Source organism: Rutilus rutilus (genome assembly GCF_951802725.1).
Source record: "Rutilus rutilus genome assembly, chromosome: 23".
In the NCBI taxonomy this organism is placed as follows: domain Eukaryota; kingdom Metazoa; phylum Chordata; class Actinopteri; order Cypriniformes; family Leuciscidae; genus Rutilus; species Rutilus rutilus.
This window is the reverse complement of record NC_140233.1, coordinates 11,846,860-11,871,938: the sequence shown is the minus strand read 5'-3', so window position 1 is coordinate 11,871,938 and position 25,079 is coordinate 11,846,860. Positions and strand designations below refer to the sequence as shown.

Genomic DNA, 25,079 nt, shown 5'->3' with positions numbered 1-25,079 from the left:
TCGATACAATACCTTGAAACGCATCGATACTCGATACCATTTTCGATACCACGGGGAAAAACTGCCGCATAGATATTTTTAATATCATCTCATATTTTTGGTCTATCCATTGAAAGTCTAGATATTCAATATTGTCAAGCTTCAAAAAGTACATGACACAAGTAACAGTAATCAGTATGAATAAAGCGGGTTTAACCCAAGTCTTCTGAAGAGACATGATATATTTAAATTTATATATATTATGCATGTCGCACCTGTGTTTTTTGTGATAAAGGAAATAGACCCTGTACTTTTACATAGGCGTACAGACACACCCTCAGAAATGACAGTCGTCTCAAGCATGTGGTGTCTGAATCTCAGTGTAGTTTCCTGCCGGTGGAGGGATGTCCGTTTTTCAGGTCCGCGATGACTGCTACATTGTGTGTGACTGTGTAATTTGGCCGTGGCAGTTCAAACACGGCTCTGAAACGTGATCGGGGCGTCTCGCCCTGGAGAAAGGGGCTTGGGGACCACGTCTGGACTGAAAGGAGAGACCTGGTCAAATCCACACCCACACACAGAGGAAATGTGCCATATTGCACACACATTTGTGGGTCAGTGGGTTTCTGTTCTTCGTTTCATTGCATGTGAATGCCTTTGGTATGCTGCATGCTCTAAACCAGATCAGGCTTTCAGTCAGAACAGATTTCGCTACTGTACCTTTAAGACTTCTGTATGTAAATGAACTTTATGTAATGATTTTCTTACCTCGGTCTACCAGTGTACTTGACACTTTCGTTCATCAGGGTTGGCTAATTTGCTGAATACAGAATAGACATTAATATGTAAACAGGGTCATGTGTTAATCATGTCATGGTTGTGACCTCAAACTAGGGCTGGATAATATAGATGATGTATATAGCTTGAATATGCATTTAAGATACTATATAATAAATATATCTTGATATTTATGTATTTGAAATCTGAAATCTTATATTTGTATAATATAATAGAAAAAGCCATCGTTTAATTTGTATATAATTTTTTTGTGCATTTTGTTTAATTTTGTGTTTTGTTTTTATTTTTTTCCTTAATTTTTTGTCAGATTTGTATTACTTTATATTGTTTGTGATAATATTTGTATTAGTTTATAAAAAGATTTAGAATATATTTAAATAGTATATTTTTTATTTAATAAACGTTCATATATTTTTCAGCCTTTTGATTAGACATTTATCTTGATATTTATGTATTTGATCTGAAACCTCTTTTTCCTTTAAGAAACCATTATTACAGAGTAAATTTAAAACATTTAATATAGTCAATGCAAGATGTAAAAGTAAAACAGTAAACAAAATCCGGTTTAAATAAAAAACAAAACTAAATGAAGACAAGGAAGAATCATTTTCATTTCTACAGATAATAAACATCAGTGTTTACCTGGATGTATTTTTACAAAAACATTTTAATAAAAAAAAAGGCATCACTTTTTTGAGTGATGGTGCAAACAGTTTGAACAGATTCACAGAAATGTATTTTGTTACTTGCAAAACTAATCATCGCAAATATATTGTGCATATCCAGTATGTTGCCCATTAAAAATCATTGCAGCTATATTGTGAATATTCAGTATATCACCCAGAAGGAAGCTTTGCGTGTGAGTATGTCTACATTAGAGCAGTAAAATGATATGCCCCCTTTAAGCAATATTTGATTTATGACTTGCGTTGCAACCTTAGATTATTTTTCCAAAGGCATTTACATGGAATTGAATGTGCTTCTTTCTTTTTCCCCTCATTGTTTTTAGGTGTCAAAATAATTGTCTTGCTGATATTTCTCTATAATGCAGTTTTGTATTTTGTCAGTGTCTCTCCGCCAGTGTTGTTTGGCTGTTGATAAATGAATGTTTCTGCCTATTTGATTTGACCAGAAGACTTTGGGTCTACAAGACCTTCCTCCTACACAAACGTGCTCTCCAAAAGAGATGCAAAAAGAGAGATGAGCTGGCAACTTGCCTTCTCGCCAACAAGCAAGCCCAGCAGGGACAGTCATTAAGTTCATGGGAGGGCTGAAAAAAAAATCTCTCTCCGCTTTCACGCTTCTCTCGCACCCTCTGGCCCTCACCGCACACCCAGACTCTGCTGTAAAAGCGCAGTGGCGATAGTGTTATGGCTGAGGTGTGCATTGGTGTGTCTGGTTCTCAGAGATCTGATAATGTGTCCCTGTGATCTGCTGTACCTGTAGAGTGCCAGATAGAAATGGACTGAGAGAACTGAACGCATTGGACTTGACAGACTGGGCTAAAGCTTGTGTATGAGGCTGTGAAGTAAGTGTGCTATTGAGGGTGACAGCTGAAGTCTCTTTGTATTTGTGTGTGAGTTTGTATGCATTGATAGATGTGTGTGTCCAGTAACTATACCTGCAATTTATTTTGGCTGGTCTCGAACACTTCTGATTAAGTGTTAACGCTTTACATAACCTGAATATAGCTGTTTTTTTAGGTCAGATGTTTTCTTTGTTGGTTTGTTTTTGTTGTTCTGAGCTTGTTTTATTTTGTTTTGCAGGGATTTTTTTTATCTTGTTTTGAAGGGTTTTGTTTTGTTTTTGTATTTCATTTTATTTGCTTAATTCTCGTTTTTTATTTTGTGTAATTATTATTTATTTTTAATATTTTACGTTTTTGTATTTCATTTTATTTGCTTATTCTCATTTTTTATTTTGTATAATTATTATTTGTTATTTTTAATATTTTACGTTTTTGTATTTCATTTTATTTGCTTTATTCTCTTTTTTATTTTGTGTAATTATTATTTGTTATTTTTTATATTTTATGTTTTTGTATTTCATTTTATTTGCTTTATTCTCATTTTTTATTTTGTATAATTATTATTTATTATATATTTTTTAATTAATTTTTTTAATTTATTTATTTTTCCTTTTTTTTTTATTTACTTCATTTTGTACCAAATAAATATATTCATCAATAAATTGATGATAGGTTTTTGAGATGTTTATTGCTCTTTTCATATGAAACCAGAGCAAAGTCTTTTATATTATTATAAATATTATACATTTTTGTATTATATATTTCATATTTTATATTTTATCAATATTATACATTTTATATATTATATATTTGGTAATATTATTATAAATATTATACATTTTGATTAAACATTAAAAAGTAGAAGAAAGTAAACATTTATAAAAAAAGATTATCGCATGTTTTAACACTTTTATTATATTTCACATTTACATTTACATTGGCAAATAGCTATTGAAACGGGCTGGTCTATTATTGGTAAATTAGTAACATGAGTGAAACCCAGAAAGTAATTTAAGTTTGCCTTGCCTGCAGAATTCCTGCACAAAGGGAGACTATCTCTGTCTATTGTCATCTGTTACGCTTAAGTCATCAACCTCATCCATCGCCAAAACTGCGATGAGTGTAAGTCTGGTTCTTTCACCTTAAGCCCTCAGGACAAGCTCAATGACAGCATGTGAAGCATTCTTCACTCTTAAGCTGCTTAAGTCGCCACCCGTGCAATTATTTTTTATTGGCGTGTTGAGGCAGAACATTTGGGAACTCTATCTTTTGGATGTTTTAAATGTAAGACGTTGATTGATTTGTCGCTTCGGGTTGAATCAAGGATGCAAAAGAACATCCGTCCATTTGCCCTTGACACGTCTGGTATTGATGGAGAAAGCGATATGTAGAGAGAACTGTTTCCTCTGAGGTTTAGGACGGGTGAACATGGGCTCTGAGGGGGGCTTAGCAATCACATCAGAGCGGGACCCCTCTCCAAACAGTTAAATGGATGGGACGAGAGAGAGAGAGCTCTTATCTGACATCTGAGGAAACAGCTACTTCCTTTACCACAGTCTATACATACAACACACGACTGGCAGCCAATGCTCTGTGGTTTCTCATCTGATGGAGATGTAATGTACGTTGCTGGATAGGACTATTCAGGAATTATGGTATTGGAGCTGTTGACCAAGTATTATTGTTTGACTTTTTGTTTAGAGGAAAGCGGAAGTTGCTCATTCTTAACTGAGAACACTTCTAAAGGTCTGTTCACACCAAGAACTATAAATATATAACGATAACTATATTAGCGTCCACACCAGCACACAATATCGTTCTGTTTATTCTAAGCGTGCAACAGTTTTGTTGTCTGCTGCTTTAAATGCTTGTAAAAGCAGGATGGATTCTGATTGGTTGTCAATGTTTATCGTCCATCAACTGAAAAACAAAATCGTTCCAAAAGTGCTTCCAACTGTATTATTTCTCTTTTGAATGATTTTTAGAACTTGCATTCCATTCTTTGTTTTCAGCAACATGAAGTGCAGTAAATAACACATACATATTACAGAATGAGAGACGTTTCGCAGCTTGGTAGATTCCGAAGCCCTCGTGTAAAATTGTTGACGTGGACAATGCGATTTGTTTTTATGGGGAGGAATCGCACCTTTAACCGTGCTAACTGGATGCTTGAGACAATGATCTTAATCACTCAGCACAGCCATCACACCCAGCAGCCCATTCACATGCAAATGTGGCCGGAGAACAGGAAGTTGGAGATGGAGGGACAGAGAAAAGAAAAGAACAGACTAAAAGACAGAGGGAGGAGGATATCCATCAACACATGGGACCCCCATCCCCCCACAGTGTGTGCGAGAGAGAGAAAGAGAAGGAGAATTAGTCAGTGAGTGTCAGTAATACTTCATTAACTACATTGTTCGGGAGCAGGACAGTAGCCAGTAGTTGTTTTCAAAACAGTTTTTCCTGAAAAAGCTTTTTCCAGTAACAAACTACTTTTTCCACCAAGTAGCGGCTTCATGTAATAAACCATGAACCTTGTCAACCACAACTTTACAGCAATAGAAAATAATAATGTCTGCTGTGTCATGTAAAGCATTGAGAGGATTCATTAGGGAATCTGTTCTGAATCTATCTATCTATCTATCTATCTATCTATCTATCTATCTATCTATCTATCTGTCTATCTATCTGTCTATCTATCTGTCTGTCTATCTGTCTGTCTGTCTGTCTGTCTGTCTGTCTATTAACATATAACTTAAGCTATAGTATGAGCGATCGATATTGTGATGATCTCATTTTGTACATGTATTTCATATGAGAATTTATATTTTAGGGGAAAAAAACAATGCAAAATGTGCAGCTTTTGTCTGCCATCATGTGCTGTCGCTGTGTGTATTCTGTAAGTGAGAGACAGAGAACAAGAACAAGAGAATATTTGTGTTTCAGTGTGGCTTGTGTATTTGCAACAAAAGAACACATAGAAGTGACATAGAGGGATGGAAACACAGGAAGGAAAGAGAACAACAATAGAGAAATAGTCATGAGCTTAGTGTCCTCTTGGCCCCTACAGAGTCAGACACATTGGCTACAATAGAGCTCTTCTCTATCTATATTTATTTGTATCTTGTGTAAATTATGTTTTGCAGCATACTGTATGTTGGGTGAGAACTGTTCTACTACCTTTTCTAATTGTACACTTTTTGCAGTTAATTTTAAATTAAAATGTAACTTGGCAAAGCATATTTTCACTAAATACCCACCTTTGCTCATGCAATTTACCCTTTATACAAATAGCATATTATTTCTATTTCAACTCAGTGTACCAAAAGCTATTTAAAATGTTACAAAATATTTCTATTTCAGATAAATGTTCTTGAGCTTTCAATTCATCAAAGAATCCTAAAAACAATTATCCACAGTTTCCCAAAAATATTAAGCAGCACATCATCATGTGACACTGAAGACTGAAGTAATGATGCTGAAAATTCAGCTTTGCCGTCACAGGAACAAATTACGTTTTAAAATAGAAAACTGTACTCTACTGTACTTCACAATATGACTATATTTTCAAATATAGACTTCTATCTTGTTTGGTCATTGCTTTGTCACAGTTGCATATTTGCAATGAAGGCGTTGTTAGATACTGAATTGTGATTTGTTTTTTATGACGCATATCTTATCACACATATTATGCAAATCTACTAGTATGTTGTTGTTGCAAGCTGCTTTGCCTTTGCATGTTTAACAATTTTTTCCATATTCAAAACGATTCAAATCGTGCTCTGCGGTTCCCTAGAAATCAGCCCAGAGTCACAACAACCGACGTTTGAGGGCTAAAAAAGTTGTTGTCTTGTTATATTTAATGTTATGTTTAATCCATGTTGAATAGAAGAGAGAGAATGCGAGCAGGATTGAGAAAGGAACTACTCCGAATTCCTCATGCTCACTAGCAGCTCTGTCATTACAAACGTCTGGCGGCAAAGGTTTGGGCACGAGGGCTGGAATCTCTCTCTCTCTCTCTCTCTCTCTCTCTCTCTCTCTCTCTCTCTCTCTCTCTCTCTCTCTCTCTCTCTCTCTCTCTCTCTCTCTCTCTCTCTCTCTCTCTCTCTCTCTCTCTCTCTCTCTCTCTCTCTCTCTCTCTCTCTCTCTCTCTCTCTCTCTCTCTCTCTCTCTCTCTCTCTCTTTTTCTGTCTGCCTCTGTGTTATTATACAAAGTCACACACTCAAAACTGCTCTATGAAGACAGAAACCTCTTGTCACAGTCACACTATATATATATACACATTCCCAATGATGTTTAAACGTTTATTTGCACTTATAATGGTTTTAACGCTAGCAAGATTAGCAGCTACTTGTGTTTTTATGTATTTGTGTATATAAAAACAGCTCAGATGCTACATATATATGGTCTCGTTTGGCCACAAAGTTTTGTGCCAATGTTAAAGGTCAAAAATGTTGTTTGCTGTTTTGGTAAACGCAACAAAATTGCATCTTTGTCTGTTAGCAGGATCTTTCCGCTAAGGATTAAGGCAGCTTGACCTTTAACTATGGGATGTGACCCTTAAAAACTTTCGTGAACAACAGGGCATGAGAACGTGAAGCATTGCGGAATGAACTAATTGGCCGGGTTTGGTGAAGTCTGTAGGTTAGTCACTTATTGACTTTGTGCCTTTTAGCCACAAGCTAGCCACACGCTAAACCCCAGACAGACACAGAACTGTAAACCGAAAATGGATTCCCACACTCGTATCACGGTGGACTATGCTTCCAAGCTGTAAAAACACACTTAAGCCGTAACTTATCACAAAAGATGGCGTGCTTTAGAAGATTAGCCTACTCCTTCACACACCTACACACACTTTTAACGTACACACACAAACACATTTCGTGTAGGAACCTGCCTTGCCTCAAACCTGTAAGGTCACCTGGGATTTACGACGCAACGCAGATGTCCAGATCTAACTCGTGTGAAGACGGTGACTGTCAAACCTCTCCTACTGAGATGAAAGACAAACTTTTGAAAACACATTTGCTTGCCACCATTTGATTTATGAAATAAAATATATACATAAATATAAGATGAAAATGTTTAACTTGAAATATTGCCTTAGCAACTAACTGAAAAAAGCTGAAAGTACTACAATTACTTAAATAAATAAATTAAAGCTATATAGAATTATAGTTTTAAAAGGAATTATTACAAATGCACAAAACAAAATTACTAAAAAAAAAGAAATATACAAGTAAAAGCTAAAATAAAATTGTTCTCATCTTGGATCTCCCAAAAATTTTAAAGTGATAGTTCACCCCAAAATTAAAATTGTCATAATTTTTCACACTCATGTTGTTCCAAGCCTATATGACTTTCTTCTTCTGTGGAACATAAAAGACAATATTTTGAAGAACTGTTTTTGTCTCTACAATGGATGTCAATGGGGTCCAAAACAACATTGCATGGACATTTTTCTAAATATCTTCCTTTTTGCTCCATATTTTTACATATATTATATGGTCTCTTCTAGATATTAGCATCAGCATTGGCCATTAAGATGCATTAGTTACTGCATCTATACTGAGATATACTATATCTCCTACTGTTTGCCATTAATTGTCCCTCTCTCCATCTGAGAGAACTTTAGGTTGATTTGTGAGTATTCACAAAAAAAAGTTGATAATTGCAGGTTTTTCGTCCACTTGAAAACACAATTTGATTTAAAGCTTTAGCTCATTACACATGAATAATTCACCTTAATTAACATCTTGACATTCTTTCTAATCCAGCTCTGTTCTGAGACCAGTTTATAGAGTCAACAGCCATCTCCTTTTGAAGTCCTGCCGGGCTTAAAGACTGCTTTGTGATCAGATTACCATTCCTTCAGTTGGTAAAGCCACTCCCCTCAGCTTGTGGTTGGCTGCTGGGTTTGTGTGTGTGTGTGTGTGTGTGTGTGTGTGTGTGTGTGTGTTTGCGGGGAGAATCGGTCTCTCTCTCTCAGAGCAGTGAGAGGCAGAGTGAGGGAAGGAGTGCAGTGGAGCTTTACTCATGAAGCTGCCTGCCACTCAGCCAAACTTTAGCGGCCTCTCGCCGGTTGTCCCGGGATCAGGCTCTTGCCAGGGAATTCTGCAGCCTGGCTCCGACACTCTGAGGTAGAGAGGAGGAATTTTCTTTGTTTGAGGATTTATGAGGTGGAAAGTTGCTTTGCCACGTGGGACTGTTTTTGTGTGAGTGTCTGAGTGTGAAAGAGAAAGGTGTGTGGTTACACCGCTTTACTGATCTTAGATTGTATTAGAATAAAATGAAATATACATTTAATATATTTTTAATATGTGCTAAATATTGCTGTTATAAAATAAAAATAAAATGTTTAAAACAATTGAAAATTAGTAATATTAATATCTTGATGCTATTTTGTTTCTCAGGTGCATTTTTAAAGATTTTTTTGTTTGTTGAAAAAAAAAGAGAATATACTGATTAAGAATTGGATTTTTACAGTAAATGTGTATGAAAATGATTGTCATCATGTTTAATTTTATACAGTATACTCAGAAATCACAATTTAAGCCAGAATTTCCAGTATGATTTATGTACTTTATGTATTTTGTAACAGTATGAAAGGTGAGGACTGTGATTGTGTTCAGGTTTGGTACGTGTGTCAAGAAACGTCTTTCTTGCTTTTTGTCAGGTATTGACAATCTCAAAATTTAGGACACTGTCACAGCTTTGTCTGTTTTACTTTATTTAAACACATTATCAATCAATGGTTTGGGGTCCATCAAATTTTTATTTTTAAAGAAATTAATACTTTTATTCAGCAAAGATGCATCAACTTGATCAAAAATGCCAGTAAATACATTTATAAGGTCACAAAAGATTTCTATTTGATCTAAATTCTGTTCTTTTCACATTTCTATTCATCAAAGAATCTTGAAAAAAAAAAAAATCCAACAAATTATTAAGCAGCACAACTGTTTTCAACATTGATAATAATAATAAGAGATGACACTAAAGACCGAAGTAATGGCTGCTGAATATTCAGTACATCGTCAGGAATACATTTTATTTTACAATGTATTAAACAATGTATTTTCAACAATTAACATGAACATTTTTCTCAAAGCAACAAGCTTGTCAATGACCCATACACTTTTTGTCTTGCTGTTCCTGGTTAAAGTACCTTTCCTGATCTCCCACAATGCCTGGCAACAGGGCTGGGGTTGCTGTAGAGATGGGTATCCTTGCAGAACTAATTGATAGGCCACCCAAAGCAAACAGGACAAGGGTGGTGTGTGCAGTCAAGCTGTAGCTCACAACTCCACGCTGCTCTTCTAATAACAGGTCTTTAGAAAAAAAACCAATTTCCTGCCCTGTGGATCAACCCCCACTATATGCTTTTACTTCTTTGGGGCTTGACACTAATCTAATGTCCCAGACGGGGGAAGGGACGGGTGCCGGTGTTTCTGCATGCACGCGCGTGTTTGACTATGGTGGGATAGATGACAGGTTGTTTTGTGGCGGTTTGCGCTCGGCCGTGTCACACCTGTGTGTCCTCTGTCACTGCTAATTAATTAAATTTGCCATTTCATAATATTAGTTTAAGATTATTGGTGAATGTTGTCGGTGTTGGTGGTGAGGGATTGTGTGTGAAAAAACAAAGCAGGTCAGACAGAGAGAAGTTTTCTGCCGTTTTTATTCAAAGCAGGTTTGACTGTATGATTTGCTTCGTTGCCTCTTAGACTGCAATTGGGATTAAAGGGGTCATATAATGCCATTTTTGTACAAGCTAATATGATTCTTTAGGGTCTAAATTAAAAGTTTGTAATATACTTTAATTAAAAATTCTCATTAGTATTGTAAGAAAACAGTTTACCTGGTCAAAAACAGCTCTGTTTTCAGCACGCCGTTTAAGTGCATGTGTCTTTAAATGATAATGAGCTTTGCTCACCCCGCCCCTCTGTTCTGTGCGTACACAGTTTGTAACACAATAACCATAACGCGTTGTTCATTATAAACGTGGGATTATGAATTATATTGAGAACGTCGTACATAGAAAACATGCCGTAATGTACCCTGAGTGTAAACCTTAGCCGCATTCGTCGTGAAGCGTGCTAGCGATTTGCAAAGATTAATATAAAGGTCAATAAAACGTTACACTCACTTCAGTTCTTCTGGAGGTGCAGCAGGAACACGAATAGTTGGTACCGATCCTTTTTTCAGGAGCTGCTTCTTATACTGACCCTCGTTTGTAAAGCAGTCTGGTGTGTGAAATGATTCGCGCAAACATGAAAGCATTGCTGTTGATCGTGGGGAATATTCCCTTCGAAAACAAAACTCAGCCACTGCGTCTTCAGCGGTTCGGATTTAGGAACATCAAAATGACTGCAGTGTTCGTTATTACACCCAAGAACAGAAGACCACAATCACTTAGACGCCATTCTGCTCATAGACAGTGCTCCAGCGTATCAACAATGACGCGCGGACTATGACTGACAGCTCGCTCACGAGCGAGGGCGGGTCTGTGTTGAAACGCTGCTGTCAATCAACAATTGTGGGAGGGGCGTCTTGATTTGAGATGGGGGGAAAACATATAAGAAGATTTAAAAAAAAACACTGGATGGATTTTTATCATTTTATGATGGTTGTGTACAGGCACCGCCAACACACATTTCAGTACAATCAACTTGTAAAAGTGCATGTACCATTATATGACCCCTTTAAATAAAGGACATTTTGTCATTGTTTAATCACCCTTGTGTCATTCCAAACCCAAATTACTTTTTGTCTGTGGAACATAAGATTAGAAATTAGCACTTTTAAATGCTCACTAAAGATAACAAGCCTAAAAAAGGGCACAATCACCCATTTCCACACAACCCATTTGCTATATTTAAAGTACTCCGAGGCCATTTAATAACTTGAGGTAAGAAACAGACCAAATTTAAGTCGTTATTCATATCTAATCTTCATCTCCGGTAAGATGTGATCACACAAGTCTGAGTCATTTGTGAACAAATCATTCAGAATGGTTTGTTCATTGGCTCTAGAAGACCTGGTAAATAGTGCATGAGATGTATGGACTACTTGTATCAAATGTTCGTGGTCATTTTGCATTCTTTTTGAGGCTTGATGTTGCAATTTCACTTATGTCTCACAAATCTCACATGTATCGTTCTAAAATCGACCTCAACCATTGTGCTCAATACCAACGATACCAGATTTTGCAATAAAAAGTCATATTTCAACATGAAAAAATTGTCATCAAATTCTTCCAATACCAAATTATCTGTGATATGTTATTCACATCAGTGTCTCTGTACTTTTATTGTATGTCAATAATTGTCTTATTAATTGAGAATATGACAGATGAGCCATAATATTTTCCTCTGAGTGGTTGTAGTCGCTCTTTACCAATAGTTCTTAAGTTTTTAACTCTGTTTTGTGCTTTTAATTTATTCAAAATGTTTATTTTCTCTCTGACATTTCAGAAAATTCCTTTGTTTGAATTCCATGCCTCTTTCTAAAGAGTTCAGAGGCAATATTTTGCACACTCCCCTTCTATTTTGGGCTGGTTTGCACTTGGGCAAAGCAAGGGGAGGAATGTCTTTGGATTATATTGGAAAGAAAGAAAGAGAGGAATAAATTCTTTGAACATGTATAAAAGTACCACTTTCTGACCCACCTCTACCCTCTATCCTGCCACCCACACCCTCTCTTTCTCTCGCTTTCATGTGAGGAAGTATTGTGTGGAACTTTTGCAGGACTTTGTTTTGTTGTTGTAAAGATCAGAGAGGTTGACTTGCTGGTCAACAAGGAAATTGTATGTTGACCTATTCTGTTGTGTAACTTAAAAAATGGGACAATATTGCATAGGAGTTGGTCGGGCTGACCTAATTTATTCACTACAACATATTTAAAGCATTAATTCATAGAGTTTTACTTGTAGTATAACTTTATATGTACACTGCAATAAAATACTACTTACTATTTACAATAAATACTGACCTACTTACTTTCGTATTTACTTTTTTAATATAGTTTTCCCCCTTTTTTACTTTTACGAGCCAGTTTCAGGTGGCAGGTTCATTATTCTCATGCTAAAATGATCTAATATTATTATTATTAGTAGTAGTAGTAAATTAATATTTAATGAATATTAAAAATAAACATTTAATATTTATATAGGCGTTCTTATTCCATTTAATAATCTATTAATGTTATTTAAAATATTCTCAAAAATCTCTTTAAAAATATGATTTTTTAATCATTTTAATAGTTTCAATAATAAACTAATATTTCATGTATATTCAAATTTAATATAATAATTTAATTGTAATATTTTTGCTGCATTTTCTTAGAAGACAAAGACTTTTACTAAAACTTTTAGTTGGGCACTACTGTGTAAATGGCTTCAGATAAACCAAATGCACTAAAATCCACAAAACAATGATTTGGATTTCATGGCGTCTTTAAAAAGGAAGAAATGACTCATTCGTGTCTGTTTTCTTTCTATTTTGGGGGGCTTTTTTGGTGTTTGTTTGCATTCGCCATCTATAGCATCTGACAGCATATGGCAAATGATGAATGAAGCAGATCATTTAAGCAGAGACGTGCAAGCAGACAAACACATTAGCACAGTGTGTGTGTGAGAGCTATTAGTGACAAATAGCTCCAATGGGACCAACTTTCTCACAGCTCATTAAAACAGGAACCACAGACGTCCTTTCACGCCAGTTATGTCGAGTCAGTTATGACAGACTTGAGCTATGGGGACTTTGCTCATATCAAAACAAGTATTTATTCAGGTCTTTCGCAGGACTGTGGTGGATGTTTGAACACACGCCTCTCTTGATTCATGACTGTCTGTGAATGAGCTTATGGGCTGGTTTGTTTGCCTGAATGATCATGAGAAATGAGGAGGATTAGGTGGTATCTTAGGTGTTGATAAGATGTTTTGTTGCCACACACTGTTGATAAAGCTAGTTCTTTTAGCATCGCTCAAGGCTGGAGTAGCCATAACTGGTGGCTTGTGGGAGTTTGGGCAGTCTGTGTTTGGATTTAGCAAATAGCATGGAGGGACTTCCTGTTTACACACCCCCACGATACATTCATATCAGCAAGTGTCATTTTCTCTGTCTCTCAAGTCTTGAGAATAGTGTGATATTAGCTTTACCAACATGGATAAAATTGTTTTCAAAGTAAATTATCCAATAATTATTCTGTTATTGTTAGACTTCGTCAAATAAATAAATAAACCTTTTATTTATTTGAGATAACGTGTGTTTTATATATGTACTTATATATGACTATGAGCAATATCACACTCGTAGTTGTGCCATATTGCTCTATATCACTATATACTCATGTGATATTGCTCATATATGAATAAGAACCTTTTTTTGTGATTTGAGATAAAGTAGCAAAATGTTGCTTCTGGTATCTCTTTTTTTTTTAGCCTGATTCTAAATAAATTTTCAAAATTGCTAATTCTATTGTCAAATTTTATATAAAAAAAAAACAGTAAAATGTTGTCATATTTAAGCTAAAATAGCTGATTTTGTCAGGTTTTTAAAAATTTGGACACTTTTTTAGCCTGATTTAAGCTAAAAGCACAATTGTTAATTCTATTGCTGTCAGTTTTTATGATTTGACAATAAAATGTACAATCCAAATCCTCTCACAACTAGGTTTTCCCTTTATCTAGTAGTGCCTTTGGTCCATATGATTTTGGTTGAGTCCTGCTGAGCATCCTAATGGATTTCGTGGGGGGATAGCAAAGCAGAGCGCACTGAGAATTTGAGGCGCAGAGCTAATTAAAACAAGTTTTGAGGAGCAGAGAGACGCGCCTAATGTCTGAAGCATGATGGGAATGCAGGTTTTTATGCCCTCACTGTCCCGGTTCAGACTTCATGACTCTCCACAGATGTCGTTTTTGCTTACCCTCCTTCCATTCCTACATTTTCCATATTATGCTGAACATTCTAAATCCATGTTTTCTGTTTTATTTCTCGCAGTCTTCCTTTCACTATATTGATATCATGAAATGTAGAGAATAAACTGTTCCTGTCTCTTTCCTTTTTGTTCTCAGTTGGGACGACAGCAGCTCAGTCAGCAGCGGGATCAGTGACACCTTGGACACAGATGACCTCAACACCAGCTCGTCCCTTAGCTCCTACGTCAACACCCCATCTGTCCCACACAGAGACGTAGATGAACAGGTCAGTCATTGATACCAAAGGCAACTTCAGAGCCTCGTGGTCTACAGAATCAGAAACATCTGTAGAACTTCTCATGGGAAAAAACAGAGCACTTAAAAAACATTAACATTATAAAGTCTACATCTATCGTTCTATATATATACTGTATATAGATAGATAGAAAGAGAAATTATATTATATGTATATATTTAAAAATGTATAGAATGTTTTATATATATATATATAATGATGCATTTTCATATATCAAGATATATATTATTAATATATTAAATATATTAAGAAAGTCTGAGTCTGGAACTATAGTAAATTAAAATCAATTTAATATTATTTTAATATAAATCTATTGAGTAATCTATACAGTATAACTGATAAAGGCACTGTAAAAAGTTTTAATGTAACTTTTAATATATATATGTTTTATTATTATTTTTATTTTGTTCCAATTTAGCAGACTTTAAGTATACCAATTTAGTATACTAAAAAAAAGTATACTTAAAATTAATTGCAGGGTATTTATATTAAGTACATAAATATGTAATTTTGTTTGTATGTTTTTGTAGTACACTCAGCATAAAATAAATGTATTTCAAATACATTTTGGTATTCTTTTTTTTTTTTTTATTAGGATTGATAGTTAATATCAATAATAAATGCATCATAAACCTTTATATAAAACTTTGAAATCTGTTTTAATAAAAATCAACCCCTAGGGCATAAAAGTGCCTGACTTTGAAGACACCCATATATAGAGCCATAATACAGAGACATCTTGCAGTCTTACAAATATCATGTTGAACTGTTAAAAAGTCCTTTAATTGTATTCACCATCTCTGTTTATCATTACATGCAATCAAAAACAGGCCTGCACATTTATAGCAGTGCTTTGGGAGCGGTACTGTTGCTTCATTGTCCCTTTTGATTCAATGAAACATTGGTGGGCCCTTATCAAAATTGGCCTGAACCCGATGTGTGCAGTCTTTGTGAGTGTGAGTCAGCAGACCGACTCAACTCTGCCCCGGTGATTGATCATCTTTACAAGCTCAAAGCAGGTTAACATATGCTGAACAAATGGACCAGTACAGTGAAGCTAAGCCACTGTGTCTATCTAGCCTGTTCTAACAAGATGAGCTCTGTAAATCCAGACGTGGCACCCTGGGTTCTGTGCCAATAAGTTTGTTCACACCTGTGGCTTCTCGGTTTGTGTATTTGTGTTGGTCTTTAAATGTTAAATCCAGGACCTTATTTATCTACAGTCTTCCATATTCATCTCCTTAGATGAAAACACTCATGTTTCTCCATTTGTTTTTGATCTTGGTACTGCAACAAAAACAAAAACAAAAAAAAGACCCAGATGTGGTTTTCAGTACCCAGTGTTATTTTAGTATTATTGAGATACTATTTTTGTTTTTGTTTTATTTATTATTAGTTCGAATTAGTTTTTATTTTAGTTTTTTTTATTGTAATTTAATTAATTAAATTTTTAGGAATTTTGTTGTGTATTTTTTCACTTTAATGTTCTTATTCAGTTATTGTTTAAAATATTTCTATATAGATTTTTTTAGTACATCAATTTAAACTAAGGCTACGTTCACACTGAAATTTTTTCAATTCACACAGTCTTTGGGAATGACAACCGCATTTACTTACAGGTGTGAGTCTCGAAATATCCCGTTCAAACAGCAACTTACAGTAGCGTCTCGAATATTGTCTGAACGTGCAACAGGAGTCAAGCCCGTATTCTCTTAACGACAGTGACCAAAGTTATATAAAAGATGGCGACGTCCATACAACTGAAAAGTCTTATTTCTTTGGACACGACAAGAGTCCAATTGAGTCCCAAATTCATCCATCAAATCATCAACCGAGCGGAGCATTTGAGTCACTATGGGAGCCGCTCCGGCTGAGAACAGTGACTGGATCTAAAACCTTCAGATGACACAGAGCTCATATCTCTGTCGCTGTAAGTTACCAAAAGCAAAACCACACACGAAAACCTACAACACACTCGATTGTGCAGCGCAGAGCGGCTCTCACGCACTGTATGACGTGACAGATAACTAGTTGTCCAGTCCTGTTCGCTCAGCAATGTGGTTTTGAGTTCTAAAAATGTACAGGTGTGAGTTCAGTTATAGAATGCGGTTTTCACACAGTAAATAACTGAAATGTGTGTGAACGTAATCGTATTAAGGACTCAATTACTAGGACTGACAACCGTATTCTGCTGCTGTGTGACCGTGGCCTAGATGAAAACTAAAAAAAATGTGCTTTGGTGACTAGCTAAAAAAAAAAAAATTTGTTTATTGTTGATGTTTATTTTATTTCAAGTAATGAAAATGTTTTTTAGGGTTTTAGTTAACTACAATAAACCTGCTAGTAGCCTGATTTAAAATTTAAAGAGTTTAGAACCATGACTCAGAAAAGTGCGTCTGAAGCCAAATATCTGCCACCTTTCACTTCCACACCCTTGTACTTTTTCCCTATATAGTCTTCCCTCATTCTTCAGGCTGGAGTGGAGGAAGGATTTATTGTATCGGCGTTGAGATAACAATGTTTTGGAATTGGCCTGATAACAACTGGAGACTATTAACATTCTTTCCCTGGCAATAATTTTTTATGAGGATTTTCAGTAGCAGCTGAACAACGGACTTTCTAAAAGGCGGTGATATCATCTTGGCTACGTTGTGGAAGGTCATGTAATGAACGAGTTGGCCCTTATGTCTCACATAATCAGATTTTATGATGACTGTTGATGGTGTTGCTGAATAAATAAGACGCAAATTAGCTGTCTGTGATATTGCATCTCAGTCATTACAGACATTTTTTTTTAGTCCAGAGACTTTTTATTTACTTTTTCATGCAAAGGTCTCTCAAATATGATGATCCCGTTGGCAGAGATCCGCTTCTGAAAATGAGAAAACAGTTATATGATTTTATATATAATCAGTAATTTATACCATGTGTGTGAGAAATATCAAGTCTGATATTATAAAATTAAACAGTTGTTTCCCATATTAAATATATATTGACATTGTACTAAAGAAAAATGTTTCACAAAACTATATGCATTATGTACACTCACTGGCCACTTTATTAGATACACCTTGCTAGTAGCCTTCGGAACTGCCTTAATTCTTCTTGGCATAGATTCAACAAGATGCTGGAAACATTCCTCATAGATTTTGGTCCATATTGACATGAACCAGTTTGAGATGATTTGAGTTTTTTGACATGGCGCGTTATCCTGCTGGAAGTATCCATCAGACTATGGGTACTACACTGTGGTCATAAAGGGATGGACATTGTCAGGCTCAATTGGTACTAAGGGGCCAAAACAAGTGTGCCAAGAAAATATCCTCCACATCATTACACCACCAGTAGCCTGAACTGTTGATACAAGGCAGGATGGATCCATGCTTTCATGTTGTTTACACCAAATTCTGACCCTACCATCAAAATGTCTCGGCAGAAATCGAGACTCCTCATACCAGGCAAACGTTTTCCCAGTCTTTTATTGTCCAATTTTGTTGAGCCCGTTAGAATTGTATCTTCAGTTTCCTGTTCTTATATGACAGGATTGACACTGGTGTATCTTCTGCTGCTGTTCATCTGCTTCAAGGTTCGATGTGTTGTGCATTTAGAGATGCTCTTCTGCAGACCTCAGTTGTAATAAGTGGATATTTGAGTTACTGTTGCCTTTTTATCAGCTCAAACCAGTCTAGCCATTCTCCTCTGACCTCTGGCTTCAACAAGGCATTTTCGCCAACAGAACTGCTGCTCACTCTTTTACAGACCATTCTCTGTAAACCCTAGAGATGGTTGTGCGTGAAAATCCCAGTAGATCAGCAGTGTCTGAAATACTCAGACCAGCCCATCTGGCACCAATACCACGTTCAAAGTCACTTAAATCACCTTTCCCCATTCTGATGCTCAATTTCAGCAGATCGTCTTGACCATGTCTACATGCCTAAATGCATTGAGTTTGAAGACCAGAACAGTTCTTTGCGGCTAATGATTTAGTTTTTTCTCCCACAGTTCCAGACAGATGCGGAGAAGCACTCTGCAGTGAAACACAACCCCAACTGGTCCAACAACGACCTTAAACGTTCAGAAGGCTGCTCTAACGGTGGCATCAAAATGGAGACCACAACCAAATGGAACCACAGGTCTTCAGATTTCTCAGATGAATCAGAACGGAGCTTGATGGGTCGCAAGACTCCTACCATCTCCCAGACGGGCTCTTGGAGGCGGGGAATGACCGCTCAGGTGGGCGTCACCTCCCCACGGACGAAGGCAACAACACCTACAAACTGCAGCTCACTCAAGGCACATGGTAATAGTTTAGATGTGATGTTGCATGGATGTCACAATTAGCATAACCTTGTGTCTTTCAAACCTGTATGTCGTCGTCCTCTGTGGAACACAGAAGTTATTTTGAAGAACACTTCATCCAAAATCAGTGGGGTCCAAAAACATGTTTTGTTTATGTATGGACAAAAAACAATGAGGCATTTTTCAATGAATCTCCTTTTGTGCTTCACAGAAGAATGTAAGTCATACAGGTTTGGAGTGACATGAGGGTGAATAAATGATGTCAGAATTTTCATTTTAGGTTGATTTGTTCCTTTAAAAATAACTGAAATTTAAACAGTTTACTTTGCTCACAAGCTAAATACATTCTAGTCCAGTGTTATTTATAGAGTATTATAGTATTTATTTAGATTTTTATATTGTGATTTTTTTTTATTTTTTTATTTTTTATTATGAAGTTTGTTTTAATCTAATATTTCAATTAACATTTTTTTAATAGTTTTAGTTAAAGATAACAACACTGACTGAGCCATATCTCTGTTTTCATGTGGTTTCTTGAGTGATGACAGTCAAAGAAATCTTATCACAGATCACCTTTGCTAAGGCTTATGTTCAGATGAGTCACGACATGGACTGTGCTACTGTATTCAAAACTGTTGAAAACATGATGTCATTTTGTGCTCGACAGTCCGTGTCGTTGATCATCCCACAAGCAAGACCGACGATGCTAAGGTGTCAGAGAAAGGCCGCTCCAACGGCACCCATTCCTCAAGTGTTGATGACACCAAGAAACCTCCCCTCAATTCAAACGTACGCACCCCGACCAGTACTTTTGGCTTCAAGAAAGCTCCGGGCGCAATGGCGACAATAACCACGAGTGGTGCTGTGGTAACTAGCGGGTCCGCTACAGTGGGCAAGATACCAAAATCGGTCGGATTTTCTGGGAGTCGAATTGTGTGTCGGCAGACGGCTCTTGATGATGGATACCTTCCTCCAAGTGCTCGGACAACTCTTCAGTATCGCAGTTTACCGAGACCTAGCCGTACCGGCACTGCTCGCTGTTCTAACCGCACTAACATCTCGAGTCTTGATGCTAATTTTTGCAATAAGGGTACTGCCACACTTCCCAACCCTAAGAGTCGCAACTTAGTCAAGTCCCCAATGGGAACTACTAACCAGACGGACCGAGAGAAGGGTATATTTTCCGATGTGGAGAGCCAGGTACTTAAGACTAGCGCAACTACCCAGACGGGGATGCCAACTCAGTGCCAAGCTGGAAGGCAAACAGGAGGAAAGTATTCAGAAATGTCCTCGCCAACCCTTCGTAGGTAAGTTCTCCACATTCACAGAGTTTAGCTTATGAAGACTTGAAAGACTGTTGATGAAAAATGTATTTTGCAAAAGCATGATTTCTACTTGATGTGGATGAAAGCACCATTTTAGGTCCCTCAAATATTTACACAGCAGTTCTCAGCTGTGTTGTGTGAGTTCCAGAATATTCTCCTCCTTGGGTGCTGGAAGGCGTTCACAGAACTCATTGTTTATCTGAGCGATTTGATGTTGGTTGAGATTCTGAGGCTTGAAAGGCGTCTTCTGGCCACCACAAGTGCATTTTCTTAGGGCTTCTTGATGTTTCTCTAAGACATGGCACAGACCAAGAAGCTAGTGTTTGTTCTAGCTGATTAGCTTGCTAGCTGTGACTGATTGCTCTCCTAGTTAGTAGAACCAGACTACAGATAGACTGATGTTATCTGACCAGTCAGTCCATGAAGTAATGAGAAAAATCAGAGATGCCAGACTTTCCTTATCTCATATTTTCTTTTGTGAAGAGCAGGGGTGTCCAATCTTGCTCCTGGAGGGCCAATGTCCTGCAGAGTTTAGATCCAACCTGCCCCAACACACTTGCTTGGACATTTTTACTGATCCTGAAGACCTTTATTAGATGGTTCAGGTGTGTTTAATTAGGCTAAACTTTGTAACAAATTGGCCCTCCAGGAGCAGGATTGGACACCCAACAACAAAAGACTAATAAAATGTATGTATAGCCTAACTTTTAATATTTTTTGTAGAATATTTCTTCTTTTTTTTATTACCATTTATTACAACAGATCTCTGTTTTGAAAATGTATCTTTTAATTACGTGTTTTCATATTAATAACCAGTCTGTGAGATGATCAGAATGATTCCTACAAACCTAAAATATACATCACAGTAACAGTTCCAAGTTCACTTTGAATCTGCCATAACCAAAAACTGACTCATGATTCAGTGAGGGAGTCAATTGTGAACTCACTAATAGCTCTGAATCTAATTTAAACCACTAACTCACAAGCAAGTTTGTAAATCTTAGACTGACGCATAAAAAAAAAATCATAACAGTCATTGGTTTGCAAATCAGTCATTGCGGCCTAAGCTATGAACGATTCTCTTACTGATTGAGTATGATTCAAACTACTAATTTGCATGTGATTTTGAGACCGTTTCAAGAATCTTTTTGACTGACGCATTAAAAAGAAATGGTACACAATAGTCGTTTTTTGGAAAATCACTCATCGCATTCCTGCTCTATGAACGATTCTCTAACTGATTAAATCTGATTCAAACTGCTAACTTACAAGTGAGTTTGAGACCGTTTCATACTGACTCACTAAAAAGAACATCACGGCTGTGGTCATTGCTGCGTGCAAGTGACACTGGCAACTGACAAAACCTAGATTTTCAATTATTGTCACAAAATGTTTACTTTTGGTCGCGTTTACGACCATTTTAGTCACTTTTTTTATTCAGTCTCATTGTTAAATCCCTCTCCCCCTTTGCAACCAGACTCTTTGGTAGCAAATCTTGCAGTAAGCAAGCTCTGGTCACCACCATGGATAACATGAAGAACTCCACCATCATCTCCAATCCCCATGCCAAGTCCATCCAGCAGAATGGTTGTTTGGAGACGCCATCTGTCACCAGCGGAGGCAGCGGTCCAGGTTACAGTGACACTCTGACGGTGCCCTCTGGAGGTCATGGAGAGCAGACACTTTCCTCTGTGGCCTCCAGCCCAGGATCGGCTTTCTTTCCTTGGGGAGGCAGGGATGGATTGGGCTTCCCTTGTCAAAGCTCCAACCACACCAGTATTGACTCTATAAATGTTTCCTTGGGAAAGGAAGGTTTATGTCTTAATCGGACCAACAGTGCTAGAACTGGCCTCTCAGACAGGTAAGAAATTAATTGTTCAACCATGCTAACTTTACATCATCACAAATGATGCTTCCAGCTGTTTGTGAAATGTAAATAGCATTGCTATCTCTACTTACGATCTACCTTCCTTTACATGTATTCCTCTTTAATCATTTCTTTATCTCCTCTCCTTTTTCTGTCACTTTTATCTGCTTCTTTTTGTTTTGTCTGCCCCTGTACCCTTCTCTAGCCCTCAGTCCTCCCCCTCTGCTAGCCCTAAATTTACCCACAACACTCTGCCACGGAAACAGGACAGGTAATGCTATATGTGTGGTCAAATGATCACTTGTGCTTCGTGTTTTTGTCTTGCTTGTGTGCATTGTGATAAGGGCTTGTGATTTAAAATCTACCTGTAAGGTGGAGTTAATTACTTCAGTTTCCTACATGCAACGAACACAGTTTCACCAATTCACAAGCAAATTACTCTTTTGAACTGGTTCTTTTAATGAGTCAGTCAAAAAGAATGACAAAACGGTCTCAATCTCGCATCTGAGTTAGGGGTTTGGATCAGACTCGGTCTGTCAGTGAATCTTTTGTGCAAATTTTTTATGTCTGATTCAAAATGGGCAGTGGACCGTTACTTGTATTTAAAGATACACATTCACAACAGATTTATTTTTAGAATAAATATTAATATGTAAATATGTAACTTATCTCCAAAATGTTACATTTTATGAGCCAGTGGCTCCATAGACTGGAGCCCTGATTATGTCATACCATATGATAATAGTATACCAGTGTATTAATACTATGCCAGTGTAGTTTGTAAGTGAGTTTTGTTTTGTTTAGTACACAATGAAATATGGTATTTATTTCATATGTACCTGCTGGTGAAATATTGCAGTATGCAAATAAATATGGGAGTTCATAGCAGTGGACGTTTTCTGTTACCCACCATAAATTGGATAACTGTGATTTTTCCTGGCATTGTGGCGTTTTTCTTGGAACTGTTTTCATGAGAACTTTTATGCGAAAGAGAAAAACAACATTCTGTTCTACTTATGTACACTTGTTTTAAACCTGCAGGTATGCCCATGGGCCTCAGGTCAGAGGTCATGAGGAGGCCCGTGATTGGCTGTGTTCCCCCTCAGCTGTTGGCCTCTCAGATTCGACCCCCTACACCCCTGCCTCTACACTCAGCTCGCCCTCCGGCACACGCTTCAACTTTAACACACTTGGTAAAAACATGCAAACTTGCGTAACCGGTGTCTTATCGACTACTTCTGGTTTATACTATATATCAGTTATTAGTCGATATTATTATTATTATTATTATTTAAAAAAAATTATCAGTTGTAATTGGTATTGGTTTTAATTGTTATTTTAAATGGTATCAGTTGATATTTTTTATTTCATTGTGTAAATGTTATTTAAAAATGCTAATTTCCCCTGTTTTTATATTTAGAGTACCTTTGCTGTGATCTAAATCTCAAAATTACTATCTTTTTCTGATCCTGTACATTATAATGTTGTGATGCCTATTGATATTTAGTGTTTTATTTTTCATTTATTTAGTCAAAATAGTATAGAATTTTAAAAACGGCCATTTATTGGTCATCTGCCATTACGTGAAAATAATTATCGATTTATCAGAATCACACATAGTTGTTTTATTATGTAATGTTATTTTGTTGCTTAGTATCATAACTAGCAAAAAAAGCTACTGCCAGCAAGTTAACTACCAAAAAAAGAGAAAGTTTATGTTAGAATCCTCACTTATGGATTATGATTTAATTTATTGGTTTACATATGATTTAACACCTGAAATAAGTTCTAGTCTCCCCCTTACTGTGAACTTTGAATGCACATTCATGTCATTAGGGTTTAATCGTAGTGCTTATTTAACCTTGATCTCTGTGTTGACACTCCAGGCAGTCCCACCACTGCTTCACAGATGGCAACTTTGCGCGGGACCAATGGTCAGGGAAATCACGACGGCCCGTATGACCCCTACAGTGACCCACGTCTGAGGAATTCCTCAATGAACCTGGAGGAAAAGAGCCGCACTATGAGCAGCTCCGGATCGTTCCGTGAGTGCCTGGAAGAAGGTGAGACTTCAGATTGATACTTATATTGAACAGAGTTTGGTTGTAGTGGAGTTTGACCTTTTGTGTGTGTGTGTGTGTGTGTGTGTGTGTGTGTAATTTGCTGTGTGTACCAAGAACTATTATCATTTCTGTCTGCCATCAAAATTTACCATAACAACTCAATCCATAACGTCATGTTTTTGGAAAAGAGCTAAATAGACCTGCCTTGTTCTGTTACCTAATAGCTAAATGATCGGTTGTAATTAATGTTAGGGCTTTTGACAAAGTCAGGCTGTAACGTGCGTCCTTACTTGCGCCAAAGCACAAACAAACAAAGAGCGGCTTTGTTGGCCTGGCAGTCTTTACCCCACAGTTAATGTTGATTTGATGATTAACTCGCCTGCCTTGGCTCAACACCACTTGTCCCAAGGCTCTCTTTTGCTTTCTGTATTTATGATTCATGTCTTTCTAAGGTGGTGATAGTGCTGATTTCAATGTGCCAATGAGCAGTGGTGTTTAGGCTTGTAAAAAAGAACACAGTTGCTGTACACAATGATGCATGACTCAATATAATGACATTTTAGGGTTTTTTTGCCCAAAGTTTGTTTTTCATTGGCTTAAAAATGTAAAACTAAGCTCAGAGAGGATTTACCAGTAAATAAATTTGTATTTCTTGAAATTAATGTTCACTGCAGACCCCTAAAAGCACTGTGGTGGTACCATGGTATTATGGTATTTTGATATATACAAATGGGATTGACATGGAGATTTACAGAATTACATGGTAATTACAATTATGTGATTATATAATAGAATTTTATTTATATGCACTTAATAAAAAGTCATGTAAATGTATTATTTACTGATTAGATATTTGCGTTAAATGAGCAGTTAAACTGGTGTACCTAATAATGTGTCCAGTGTGTGTGTGTGTGTGTGTGTGTGTGTGTGTGTGTGTGTGTGTGTGTGTGTGTGTGTGTGTGTGTGTATAAACAAATCAT

At 36.7% G+C, this 25,079-nt stretch overlaps 1 protein-coding gene across 1 annotated transcript in view; it reads left to right on the top strand.

Moving 5' to 3' along the window:
- nav2b (neuron navigator 2b) overlaps window positions 1-25,079 on the top strand; it is a 68,028-nt gene that overhangs the window by 28,419 nt on the left and 14,530 nt on the right. The window contains exons 13-19 of the mRNA XM_084397842.1: window positions 14,386-14,515; window positions 18,548-18,845; window positions 19,512-20,151; window positions 21,647-22,030; window positions 22,242-22,307; window positions 23,078-23,229; window positions 23,923-24,099. Of these exons, the coding sequence (XP_084253968.1) occupies window positions 14,386-14,515; window positions 18,548-18,845; window positions 19,512-20,151; window positions 21,647-22,030; window positions 22,242-22,307; window positions 23,078-23,229; window positions 23,923-24,099 (1,847 nt within the window). The remainder of the gene's footprint in view (window positions 1-14,385; window positions 14,516-18,547; window positions 18,846-19,511; window positions 20,152-21,646; window positions 22,031-22,241; window positions 22,308-23,077; window positions 23,230-23,922; window positions 24,100-25,079) is intronic.